The following is a 13766-nucleotide window of genomic DNA, read 5'->3' as shown; positions in this document are numbered from 1 at the left end:
TCACCTCGTCAGAGACCAAACTTTGATGGATGCTCCACGTGAGGTTGTCAGGAGACCTAAAAGGTGGAAGGGTGGTAGGTGTGGAGACAGCTGCTGTTCCCACAGTCCCCTCTGGAGGCCCTTCTGGCACAAGGTGGTCACTTAACAGAAGTAAATATTGGTCTTTACTCCAGGGAGGCCATAGGAGAGTAGGATACAGGGAATGTATGGGACGCTTCTTACTTCATTCAGGGCGCAAATAGGGCATACTCGTGACTACTTCCTGCTCCCGAAGTGGATAGTTTGCAGGAGTGGAATCTATCTGACTTGTCTTGTTCTGCCCAGACCTCTTGGCCATTGGCAGTGCAAGACTCTCTCTGCTGTGAAGTCCCAAACTCAGTGACAACAGTGGAGGAGGCTCCCCTTTCAAATCAGTCCCTGCCTGTGTGTTTCCCAAAGAGATCTCATTTGCTTTCATTGAAGTCCATCTCAATCATGTGGCTTCTGCACTTGGTTAACTTTGTTGCTATGCCTTTTGCTGAGACACAGACATGGAAACTACACATGTGTGGCAGGTCCCTGTGTTCTTTGCCTTCCAGATTCTAGATTCAATCCCAGTTAAATCAAGATTCTCGAAGATACAGTAGTTATCCCTGTCCTCTATGTAAGCAATGATAGTGCATCCTTAGGACTTTTAAGGTTTGCCTGGATATGTTCACAAGTTCAACAGAACCTCACTTGGCTGGAAACTTTATAAACGTGCTAGGGCCTCTGGAGATAAGGAGCTCTGGTGGCCTAGTGGCAAGAAACTTGCAATTCGAGGCCACCAGCTGCTCCATAGAGAAGGTTGGGCAGTCTCCTCCCATGCGATTAACTGCCTCTGAAAGCCCACTGGAGGGTCAGCTATAGATTGGTTCCGGCTCTAAGGTACATAATAACAACAGCAGGGCCTCAGATAAACTGACTCTGGGATGTAAATAATGCTTCTGGAGCATCTGATAATGTACACAAGCTATTACACAGTAAAATGACACTTTAAAAAAAATTATACTAGTTTATTTGAAAGGGCACATTTATTTAAAAACTATTCTTTAAGACTGTATTCAGTTTGTTTTTCCAGGAACAATTATTCTCTAATATGAGTTCACGCAAACTGTTTTCTCTCAAATGTTTTGTCTTACACAAGAACATGCAATCAGAAACACTATTTTATGGGCCTGCAAACAAAGGAAATGATTGCCTAGGAAGTTTGCTGTTATTTTGATTCTGCTTTTTTTCTAACAATATTCATCACCACCTCTTTTAAATCATACAAACACAAACTCATGTCAAATGAAACCTAAACTGAATTCTAGGTTGCTAGGCAATCTCAACATCCAAGCCTCTATATCATTTATTCTTATTAGAAATTTATAAGTGATCTGTTTGTCAAATCTGATTATTATTCCTTTCATTTTCCTCAAAACTTTAGAGAGTATGAATTCTCTACCATTTACTTTTCTATTGCAGTAAACCAGAGACTGAAATCATTCTAGGAAGTGGTCTTTCACTTGGTAAATTCCAGACAACAAATATAACTTTCAATCTCCTTTTCTGTTATTCCCTCCATTTCATATTGTTAAGAAAGTATCATTTGAAGTAGTCAAGGTGTTAATATTATTTATGAGTAGATGATATTTGTCTTATTTAGGAGACTATTCAGTTAATAAAACTACTTATTCAGTTAATAAAACCAATGAAAGAGTTATACTCTTAGTTTTAAAAAAAATATTGAATTTTATTTTTAATGTATTGAATTTTATTTTTCATTTTAATTTGAATAGGAAATTTATACAGGAAATCATGATAGCTATTTTTCACTCAAACAGTTCAATTTGTAATCTGAGCAGCAAAACAATTTGGGCACAAGATAGTACTTTCTGATTTAAAAAAAAATTAACTAGTTTTCAAACTTCTGTAAAACAGCATCACTCATAACGTTTGTGGTTATTAATTGGGACTCACACCCCAAATCTTTTTATTCCCCCCCCTTTCCCATGAAGAAAATCAGATGTCCCTCTTCTCAGGCCTTAGGGAAGTAAAAAATGAGCTGATTCCAAGCTATCAAGGTCTAAGGATGTGACCCTCCTTTGAGACCCCTTCCCCAGGCCAGCAGATCTTCCTTCTGCTAATCCATAGCAATCTAATTTCACATGATCTAAGCCCACATCTCGGAAAACTAAGTGGGGTATAGGACCAAGGAATCAAATTTGCCCAAGCTGTACTCACTGTAGGCCAATCAATCAACACCTTGCTTTTTAACTTAGAAATTATACACAGTCAAAAAAAGGAAAAGGAATGGAGCCGAGTTTTGATACAAACACCCCTCTCCTGGCTGTGTAAAGAAAGTTGATGTAGAATCACTGAGTCATTTCCAAGATCTGACATTGTTCTTTTTAAAATTGCATGCCCCTCTCCATTTCAACTTCATGGTTGTCAATTAGCCTAAAGCCTGGCTAGACTGTGAAGAGTAGCCAAACTAGGACCCTACCAGCATTTCCTTCTCTTCACTCATCCTGGTATTGAGGTGTGGTCATGTGTTGAGGTTTTTAATCTGTGTTGTTTTTGTTAGGCACTGTTGAGTATGACCCAAAGAAACCCTATAAACAATGGATCTGAACTCTATGCTATTCTGTGCCGTCATCACACTCTCTGACACACTTGAGCCCATTGCTGCATGCACTGTGTCAATCCACATGGCTGACAATCTTCCTCTCTTTCACCATCATGTCAAGCATGATGACCCTCTCCAAGGAATATCCCCTCCTAATTATATGATCTAAGTATGAGATGAAGCTTCATTATCTTGCATGTACAAGCACATACACACACACACACACTTCCTTGTGAGATCTTTAGGCAGTGGGAAAGATATAAAAACTGGGAGAATTCAAGGAGTCAGGATGCTAGATATGTGATTTACAGATCACAGTTACACTGGTAGACATGAGACACTGACTTCAGATCTGTAATAACTATCTTCAAAAATCACCTTGATATGCTATTCCTGCTGGGAGGTCATGAAATAAATTTATTACAATCCAATCTGGGGTTGAAGCTGAATAAAACTAAGCACTCGAAGAATATCTAGCTGATAGTTTGATTCTAACGTGTGTAAGAGACATCTGGGACCTCTAAGAGTTTAAACTGAAGAAAGCCGTAGCCACTATGATAGTAACAGTAAAACTGACAGTAGCAATAACAGCTACTTTTTATTGAGAAAACTCTATTCAAAACATAGAGAATAATTATGAGTAACTATAGTTGGGAAGCTAGAGTCTCTCCTCAAGGCTAAAAAAAGTTGTCCATCCCTGGATCTCTGGCTCTTCCTGGACTAGGCCAGGAAATACCAATGAGCCAAGTACAGTATTAAAGGAGAGAAAGATCAAAGCAGAGTTTCCCATGTGTACTTCTAAAAACCTTAACCTCTGTAAACCTTTATCCAGGTCAGCAAGTCTTTTCTTGACTCATGATGATGCTGGAATATCAAGATGAATGCTCACTCTTCCTCTTTTAGAAACAAATAAGCAAGTAACATTCTCCTGATACAGGCAAAGTAACATGAAGTGAATATGAATACTATTATTGGCTTAGGATTCGTGTTTTCCCCACTCTAACACCCAACATTTCTGTTTTTCTTTCATGTACAAATCGGTTTTATCCCTTGCAATGTGCCTTATTTTGGATGATGAGGCTCGAAAATGCAATAACCCTGCTATGAAGTTCCATTCTCTGCCTCCTCTAACTTTCACAGTCCTTTCCAGTGACCTCCCTGTAGGAAATTAATAAGCTTAGGAGAGAGCTGCCACCGTCTGCTTCATTGGCAGCCTCTTGTCTTCTAGCGAGTTTTTCTTTTCACTGTGAATTACCATTATCTTGTGACAACTGAGCTTTTACTGGTGTATTGCCTTGGAAATAGGATTAGAAAGAGATGAACCTAGAAATAGAGACAGAAAGGGGGGAAAGTGTGTTTTCATTCTTATAAGATTAGCCTTCTCAGAAGATACCTAGAAATTTCACCTGCATTGTAGCTCAGAAATTGAAATATTTTGGGACTCATTTGTTATCTCTTTTAATTTTTATTTCTCTGTCCTGGGAAGAGAAAAATGCATTTCCAGGCTAATATTCTAGGATTCTAAGATTTTTTTTCCCTTTCGTTCTCTTTGTACACCCTCTTATGTCATAAAATGTGAGATGTCAGGAATCATTTGTCACATTCTCTTCTGCTATCTCGCTAAAAGCAGTAATGTAGTTGTCCACACATGTTGTAGGTTTGTTTTTAAATGTAAATGCAAGAAGCTTTGTAGAGTGGAACAAGGTGAATATAGCTTCTCTTTTTGTTGCCATCTTTTTGGTCCTTTAATTGGAAATAAAATCCTTGTCAAAAAGGTTTAAAATATATACATAAACTCATTGTTGCCTTTGAATTAGATTTAAAAAATTAAGTGGGGAACTTTTTATAGTCCTATCTAAGGTTGAATGAATACCTCAACCCATTTAGTGAGAGTGAATTCTAGTGATTAGTAATGAAAAGCAATTTCAAAGTAGTTTATGTACCATTTTAGAGCATAGATTTCCAGAGAAAGAAAACAATAATTTACTAACAATTAGTATACAAATAGAATATTTATACTACCAAGTAACAAAAGTTTGCCATTTAACATACTGGGAAAATGCCACAAAGAACAATTTTGTAGTCTTACACATATCTGTCAAGTGGTCATTTTCTGGTCTTGTTACTCATTTAATTCATAGGCCAAAAAAGTTAGTTGGACTTAAAAGATAATCAAAGTTATTTTATTTAGGACCCTTTATCTGAAAGCAGGAGGGGGAATTCTAATTAAGAGGGCAAGAAAGTTAAACTGAGAAGGAACATCATCCTAGGACTAGCTTCTCAATAAATCTCTCATTTTCTAGATGGATACAGTCAGCTTTTTTTTTTTTCTTTCCTTTTTTTCCTAGTTAGAAGGTAATGATCCACCAACACTAAGTAGAATTCAAAGTGTTCTAAATTACTACATTATAGAATGGGTATTTTAATATTTGCAGATGTAAGATGATCCTTTTTTTTTTTTTTTTTTTTTAATGCATGGCTTTTCCTGGGAAAGGTTTATTCTCCAAATTACTGGAATTAGGCTCTGGGAATTCTTACCTCCCCCCTGGGCTTCCTCCCTCTTATGTACATGTATTGAGCTTCAATGTCCAAGATCCACTCACTCACTCTCATGCCTGCCTTCTTTCTTAACTTGCTGTCATTAACACCATGTATCTCCTGCCCTTTCAATTCCTTCCCTCTTCTCTGAACTTACTGGCTATCTGGTCCCTGTTCTTTAGCCCTTATTATTATATTCTGCCGTGTGACAACAGTGTTTTTGACATTTCTAACTCCTCTACCCCTTCCATTAAACAAGTGATTAGGGAAAAGGATGCTTTTCATTTGTTGGAGGGTGAAATGAATCAATCTGGTATTCAATGAGGCAGCCCGTCTTAAGGCAATTGGTTGCTAACTCCAGCTGCAGATTCTTTTATACCGACCCGGGTGAGAAGCCCCTTGGCATCCAGCCTTGATTACTTGATCAGTCATCCTCAGCTTGGCTATTTAAAACTGAGCACACCTGCAGAGGAGAAATTATTCTTTTAAAATTCCAAGAAAATGAAGGTTAAGAAACTTTCTTTGACAAGTCAGTGGTTAGCCTGAAAAGAGCGAGAGAGCAATCCGTTGGCCCACAGTATTCAGGGACTTGGCTACCGGGAATGGCAGTTTAGTCCTTGGTTGGTAGCTCCATGTTGCAAAGAACTCAGGGCCCAGCAAAATTGAGTGAGGCATAGTGAGTGGAGGTGGGGCTTGTCTATGGATAGAACATAGAAGGGGCAGGGGAGAGAGAGAAACTTACTGAGTGACAAACTCCGGCGTTTTTCTGCCCTGTTCTTTTGTGGACCGTGAGCCTGAGGTAGAAAGGTGCTTCATACCTGCACCTCACTTTCCCACTGGGATTTGAAGAAAGGTGACATTTACTCGATGTGTTCCTTTCAATTTTAAACTCCCCTTTATCAATCCCTAGTTCACTCACCTTATTTCAACACGGAGGGGTGAGGTGGGTAAAATGGTTCTATTCCAATTCTTAAATCGTGGCTCTGCCTCGTCCACTTTGGCCGGCTACACAATCCGATTTATCCTAAAGCTGACAGATTGTCCACTTGTGTGCAGCGTTGCTGGGGGGGTGGAGCTCAAGCAGTGGGAGCCTCTAAGCCAACTCAAGGGCCTTTCTTCCCTTAGGAGAAGAGTGCACAGCAAAGAAGAACCCCTAGAGCCCCTAGTGAAAACGTGGTGCGGTCCCAGTTGAAGAAGTCAACTTTCAGGCGTTTAAAGCCCTCCAGTCATCAACGTCAGATGCTGCACGAGAGGGGGAATCAGCGCCTCTAAGTGGCTTAGTAGACGAACAAGGGTTCTGACCTTCGCCGCTGCAGCAACGCCATCCACTTCATCACCAGCTGGCTCTCCCGAGTCCATCTTGGTAATATTTGCATTTTGAACCACCCTCTCTCCTCCTTTAAGGAGGATGTTCTCGGCTGGCTGCCCCTCCCTGAGATCCCCTGAGATAATGCAGAGTGCGCCAGACAGAGGCTGGAAGAACAGAAACTGCTTGGGTTCGATTACCTGGGCTATCTGCCCACCCAGCCCTATCTCACCGTAGCTGCGTCCCTGGGCCTTTCTGGGGTCCAGCAACCTCCTGCTCTCCAGCCTCTCTCTACACGCAACCTCATCCATTTTGGGTCCACTGGAAGGGTGAGCAAGAGTCTTACCAAAGAGCATCCTTTCTTAGTCTTGCTCAGGTAGTGTGGGTGGCACTGGAAAAAGCTGGCGTCCAGTTTATCACCCTCAAGCCAAATAGCTGCGCGGAACAGCTGCGGGTTAGTGCTCACTGGATTCTTTGGAGCTCATCTGGCCTTCCTCCCACCCTCGCCCGCTTTCCAGAACTCACACTCCGGGGGAATCCTCTTGGGGTCCGCGCGCACACTGGGTGGCCGGCTTGCGACAAGAGGTTCTCCAAGTGCCACGCCAAACACAGAGACACTGTGCTGTCTCCAGTCTTTTGGGTATCTCCTGTTTCAATCCAGAAACCGGTTTTCCCCTCTTCGGTGAGTGTCCCACAGGGCCAGATCTTTAGGAGGTGATGGGCCAGGCGGGCTCGCAGAGGCGTTGCCACCCGTGGAAGGCGCTCCGGTACTGCTGAGCGCGCAGACAGGCCGGGGAGATGGCTGTGAGGCTGGCGGTGCCGGAGGGAGCGCCCAGCCCAGCAAAGAGTTAAAGGGAGGGGACGTGGGCTGTCACGCGTCATTGGGCAGATTATGTGCAGCAAACAAAAAGTGAGTGTCTGCGTGCCAGTCAGTCACTGCATCGGGTCCATCTGTACAACTCTCTCCGCTTCTTTCTCTTCCCCCCCATCTCTGTCTCTTTCCTTCTCTCACTCTCACTACGCAGAGGCAGAGCCCACAGGACAGTCACACCAACACCTTTTGACATGGACATTCACTGATACAATAGGCAAAAAAGAAGCACACGATTGCATCTCCCGGATTCCAGGTGGCCTTATTTGGGCGATTTGCTCCCGACCTTATTCCTGGTGAGTCTGTTTGCACTGATGCGGGAGGGGGATGGGAGGAAGGCAGGTGGGGAAAGGAGAGTGGGGAAATGTGTCTCCCCTCTCATTTTGCAGGGCTGGGTGGAGGTCCTAATCGTTGAGGGGCTCGGTGCCACCCAGAAGATGATACAAAAAGCAGAGCGGGTGGGAGCACTTGGCTGGAGAGTGGAGCAACGGCGGAGCGCGGCCGCCAGACAATGCCTGCGCCGGGAGGGAGGGAGGGAGTGAGGTCCGCCGGCGGCGCCCACCGGCTTGGGGCGAATCCTGCAGGCTTTGGGGAGGATCCCGCGGCGCACGAGAACCGCGGGCCTAAAGCATGAGGCAGAGCTGTGCGCTGTCGGGAGGCGGAGGCGAACGCCCGTGGTGGGTGAACCCAAGCTCCTGGCACTGCTCTGGGCATCCCCAGTGGTTATTGTGACCAGCGCAGGTCTCGCGGTGGCGCCGGCCGCGCGGCTGGCGGACCCGCTGTGCGCGCGGGCGCCGGAGCGAGGACCTTTGCGCTCGTATTGTTAGGTAGAACTGCATTTTAATGACTTCGTCCCTGCTGTTGCCCGAAGTGGCGGGGCGACCTTCCGGCACAATGAAACGCTTGTGTGAAAGGGACTTTTAAAAGGAAGAGAGAAATCGGAGCATAAAACGCTGAAATTGAAAAGGAGAGAATGGAATTCTGTTGAAAAGGAGAGATTGTGAAGTTTGGTTTTGGTTTTGGGGTTTTTGTTTTACATTTTATTCTATCTGCTAATGAAGATCAGGAAGGTTACTTAGGATAAAAATGCCCAACTAAGTGGTGAGCTCGCCAAATAAGTTTACGACTGTAAGATCTTTTCTTTCTGCTGCCTGGCAGATAGAAGCCAACACTTGCCATTTGCGGGATGTAGCACAAGGAATGGAAAGAGGCTGACAAAGTTTCAGTCTCAAATAGCTGGAGAGAAAAACAAGCAAACAAACAAATAAACAAAACCCGCCACCTTGTAGTCATATTTGCAAAACAAATCAGTTAATAAAAAAATGAGCTTTATTAGTATTACCCCATAATGAACAAAAGATAAAGAGAACAGGAATGCTTTCCCCCCTTTCAATGCCTACCTTCTACAAAATGCACATAAGTCATCATCAATGGTAACATAATTAGTAAAAAAAAAAAAATCAGCTTTGGGAAAAGAACCTTCTAGTAAATCAGAAAAGGTAAACAATTCAGTTAGTGCAAAGTCAGTGTCAAAAAGAAACTGGTTTTTGTATTCTTGGTTGATTGTTTGGCTGTTGTCTGTTTGTTTGTGTTTTAATGATAAGTCTTTTTAATGGGTGTCCAGTGGAAGAGGCTGGGAAATGTCCCTTTATGACAGCTTAATAGAGAGCCTTCCATCAGGGCATTACTTTCTAAATTGCTGTGGATTAAACAGCTGGAGAGCCTACAGAGGGCTATTCAAGCGGGGCTGCCCCCTCTTGCTCAAACAGAGGTATCTGAGGGAGTTAGAATTCACCAGTCATTACACACAAGGTATTTCAGACAAGGGACACTTCACGTCTGCCCTGTACCTGCTCCCTTCATGAGCACATGCGTTTCAACCCACCCCTTGTAAAACAAGGTAAGTGGGATTCACCCTCATCCATAAATAAGCATGTCGAGGAAAAAAAAAATAATTACCTCTGCTTGCTGCTTTTAATTAAAGCCTCCGAGGGACAGTGCTGGATTATGATAATGAGCCAACATGCATCCCCTCTTGTAGGCTGCAGAGAAAGGTTAGCTGACATGGAATCAGTGGCCCTGACACAACACTGGAAATCCATTCTCCATGCTCTGCTGTCTCCGCCTGCTCACTAATGCGGTTGCTCCCCTCTTTGGGAGAAAAAAAAAAAAAAGGAAAGTCAGCTTCTGGGTACACAGTTCAATACATAAGAAGAGAAGAGAGGAACTTTCCCTCATGAGTTAGAAGTTTCTTTCATTCAGGAGAATCTATAGGCTGGGGGGGGGATCATTATTCTCCATTATTCTCTAAAGCCTACTCCCTCCTTTGCCAAGATAATACGAAAAATGACTTTGTTGTTTCCTCCCTTCCTCTCTTGCTTTCTCTCTTCCTTTCTCCCTTTTTCCTTCCCAAACAGCGAATCCACTCTGGAGCCCCCTAACTCCAAACAAAGAACACAAATTGGAAAGAAAAACATCTCTCAGTTGGCATCTTTAAAAGATAGACCAGATTGACTCTGCCACTTGCTTTATATTTGAAACAACAGCTGTATAAAAATCAAGCGAGTGCAAGTAAACTCTTTTTAGTAGTCAAAATGTTCCACTTAGACTCTCAGACATAAAGGATTAACGGAATGTGTTCGTTGTCTGTGTATCTATCTGTCTCCAGTGATGGAGGATTCTGGCATCCAGCGAGGCATCTGGGATGGAGATGCCAAGGCTGTGCAACAATGTCTGACAGATATTTTTACCAGCGTTTACACCACCTGCGACATACCTGAGAATGCTATATTTGGTCCCTGTGTCCTGAGCCACACTTCCCTGTATGACAGCATAGCTTTCATAGCTCTTAAGTCTACGGACAAGAGAACAGTTCCCTATATTTTCCGGGTAAGTCATGACCAATGCTATGTAAGTATCTGAGGAAAATATTTGAGTTGAAGACAGACTGAGAATTATTCATATGACAAGTTGAGATAGATCCTGAGTCTAGAAAATGCCTTGACACAGTATTATGAGCATTAGAGTCTATTATCAACTGATTTTCTGGAATAAACAATATATTATGTGGAATACACCAAATTAGTCTTTCCATTCTGGCCTCTGCTGGCCAAGAACCCAAATTCTTTAATACTGGGAAATTTCTTAGTGATTAAGGCTATTTGCAGACTAGGTATAAATACCACCTACAATTGCCTTCCAACCTCAGAAATTTTGGTTAAGTTCTAAGGTAGTTTTAGCTGATGTCCAGAATTTGTATTTAAGCAAAAATGTGAATGATTTTGACCTGAGAACATTTTAAACCCAGAAGTTTAAATCTGGGTGAAAGACCTCTCACTCTCTATTTTCTTTACTAAGAAAGACATAAACTATTTCAATCAAAATTAAGAATATGAATGCTAATTGACTAGTTTCTAAGATAAAAGGTTTTTTTCCTTCCCAAAGTAAGCAACATTCCATTGTTTTGTAATGGAAGATAACTTAAAAGCACACTTTCAAGAGCCAGTGTGAGTTGAAATTTTAAGAAGAAACTTCCTCATTTGATGTTCAACCTGTAAATAAAAATGACTTAAAATCTATGTGGACTTGACTGAGCGACTCAAAATATAGTTATCTTACTTGCTGGTTGCAAACATGAGGTTAAGGGTCAACCTAGATCAAGTTTGGGGAACCTTGATTTCAGAGGAAATGGCCCTAGTTACTACTCTGCTTCTCTATCTCACCTTTTCCTTCCCCCGCCCCCCCTTCTCTATCCTTTTTTACTGTTTGCAAAACTCCAGGTGGACACCTCAGCAGCAAATGGTTCCTCAGAAGGGCTCATGTGGCTCCGTTTGGTCCAATCAGCCAGAGATAAAGAAGAACAGAATCTTGAAGCCTATATTAAAAATGGGCAGCTATTTTACCGCTCCCTCCGCAGGATTGCCAAAGACGAAGAGTTACTTGTTTGGTATGGGAAAGAACTGACCGAGTTACTCTTGCTCTGCCCTTCTAGATCTCACAACAAAATGAATGGTAGGTTGACTTGAAACCTGAGGGAGTCCCTCCCCTGCGGTAAATAAATACATGGGAGCAGTGGAGTTCACCCAAGAGCCTAAGGGACCCTTTTGCTCCCTCAGTGCGGCAGGTGGGAAGTTTGTGACATGTAGTTCGGAGTGCTAGATAGAGGATAACCCAGGGACACTTGACTTCGTTTCTTTGCTTTCCCAAATTGGAAGAAAACGTTAGATCAGGTCTGGCAGATCTTAACTCCGGAGATAGGAAGGTGGATTTGGGAAGGGGTAGATACAAACTGGTTTGCGGACGGTGCTGAGTAATCCTGTGGTGTGCCTGAGTATGGTGTTTGCTTACTGTTCAGGATCGCCCCCTTATACATGCCTGGAATGCAGCCAGCGTTTCCAGTTTGAGTTCCCCTACGTGGCGCATCTGCGCTTCCGCTGCCCCAAGAGACTGCACAGCGCTGAGCTGAGCTCCTCAGACGAGCAAGGTGGCGGCGTGGGAACCAAGGACCACGGGGGCGGTGGCGGCGACAAAGACCACCCGCAGCAGCAACAGGAGGCACCCTTGAGCTCGGGCCCCAAGTTCTGCAAAGCTGGTCCCATCCACCACTATCCGGCACCCTCCCCCGAGAGCAGTAACCCGCCGGCGGCCAGTGGTGGCACCGCGAAGCCGTCCACAGACTTCCACAACCTGGCTCGAGAGCTGGAAAACTCCCGGGGAGGCAGCTGCTGCTCTCCAGCCCGGAGCCTCAGCAGCGGCAGCAGCGGCGGCGGCGGCGGCCACCAGGAGGCGGAGCTGAGTCCCGACGGCAACGCCGCGGGCGGCGGCAAAGGGAAGAGGAAGTTCCCAGAGGAGACGGCCGAGGGTGGCAGCGTGGGGTTGCTGGGCGGCCGGGGCCGCTTCGCCGAGAGGCCCCTGCCGGCCTCCAAGGAGGACTTGGTGTGCACGCCGCAGCAATACCGCGCCTCGGGCAGCTACTTCGGCCTGGAAGAAAACGGGCGCCTCTTCGCGCCGCCCAGCCCCGAGACGGGCGAGGCCAAGCGCAGCGCCTTCGTGGAGGTGAAGAAGGTGGCCCGAGCAGGCGGCCTGCAGGAAGAGGCGGCCGTCGACAGCGGGAGCGGCCCGGTCGAAGACCAGGACGCGGGCGGCGGCGGCGGCGGCAGCTCCTCTTCCACGCCCGCGGCCGCGTCGCCGGTGGGCGGCGAGAAGCTGTTGGCACCGCGGCCCGGGGGCCCGCTGCCCGGCCGGCTGGAGGGTGGCAGCCCGGCGCGGGGCAGCGCCTTCACCTCGTTGCCCCAGCTGGGCAGCGCGGGCTGCAACGGCGGGGGCAGCGGTGCGGCCGGCGGTGCGGCCGGCGGGCAGGGCGCCGCGTCGGATGAGCGCAAAAGCGCCTTCTCGCAGCCGGCTCGCTCCTTCTCGCAGTTGTCCCCGTTAGTGCTGGGCCAGAAGCTGGGCGCGCTTGAGCCGTGCCACCCCGGCGAAGGCGTGGGTCCCACCCGACTCTACCCGGCCGCCGCCGACCCCATGGCCGTGAAGCTGCAGGGGGCCGCGGACCTGAACGGCGGCTGCGGGGCTCTGCCGAGCGGCGGCGGCGGCCTGCCCAAGCAGAGTCCCTTCCTCTACGCCACCGCCTTCTGGCCCAAAAGCTCCGCGGCGGCCGCGGGGCCCCTGCAGCTGCAGCTGCCCTCGGCGCTCACGCTGCTGCCGCCGTCCTTCACCTCTCTGTGTCTGCCGGCGCAGAACTGGTGCGCCAAGTGCAACGCCTCTTTTCGCATGACCTCCGACCTGGTGTATCACATGAGGTCCCATCACAAAAAAGAATACGCCATGGAGCCCTTAGTGAAACGGCGGCGGGAGGAGAAACTCAAGTGCCCCATTTGCAATGAGTCTTTCAGGGAGCGCCACCACCTCTCCAGGCACATGACCTCTCATAATTGACGCAGGAAGGACCCCTGGCTTTCCACACGCGCGCGAGCGCGCACACACGCACAGTCAAGCCACCTGCAGGAACGAACAGACAAGGACATCTGTCACCCACCTGAACCCTGAAACACTGCACCCAGATGCAAACACACACACACATATCCTCACACGAAACCGGACAATGGTGAATTTTTTATTTGGTGGGCTGTTAGGGGGTTTTCTTTGAATGCACGCATTTTCACTTTCCCAAAAACAAAGGTACATTTTTTAAAATGTCATATATTGCAACATATTGATGCATTTGTCATACGTTTCTACTTAAATTATTAAGCACTTACGGTTTAGATGTAATAATTATATGTGAGGGCAAAATTTATTTTAGATATAAAGTAAAGGAGGAGGAGGAGATGCTTTCTGCATTTCTGGATGACAGTTTTGTGTTCTTACAAAAATGAACAAAACAAATAAAAAGGGGTTGCCATTCAGTTTAATTTCCAGGG

General features: G+C 45.8%; 1 protein-coding gene across 1 annotated transcript; it reads left to right on the top strand.

Annotated features, from left to right (window-relative positions):
• The first annotated feature begins 10017 nt into the window (after window positions 1-10017).
• Window positions 10018-13281, top strand: PRDM8 (PR domain containing 8). The gene is made up of 3 exons (XM_006885289.1): window positions 10018-10236; window positions 11127-11358; window positions 11702-13281. Exons 1-3 carry the CDS (start codon window positions 10018-10020, stop codon window positions 13279-13281), a joined length of 2031 nt encoding a protein of 676 aa, XP_006885351.1.
• Window positions 13282-13766: the final 485 nt, after the last annotated feature.

Source organism: Elephantulus edwardii, unplaced genomic scaffold (genome assembly GCF_000299155.1).
Source record: "Elephantulus edwardii isolate Elephantulus edwardi_28Jun2011 unplaced genomic scaffold, EleEdw1.0 scaffold00042, whole genome shotgun sequence".
Classification (NCBI taxonomy): domain Eukaryota; kingdom Metazoa; phylum Chordata; class Mammalia; order Macroscelidea; family Macroscelididae; genus Elephantulus; species Elephantulus edwardii.
Note: the sequence above shows the minus strand (reverse complement) of the source record. Positions and strands in the feature narration are given on the sequence as shown.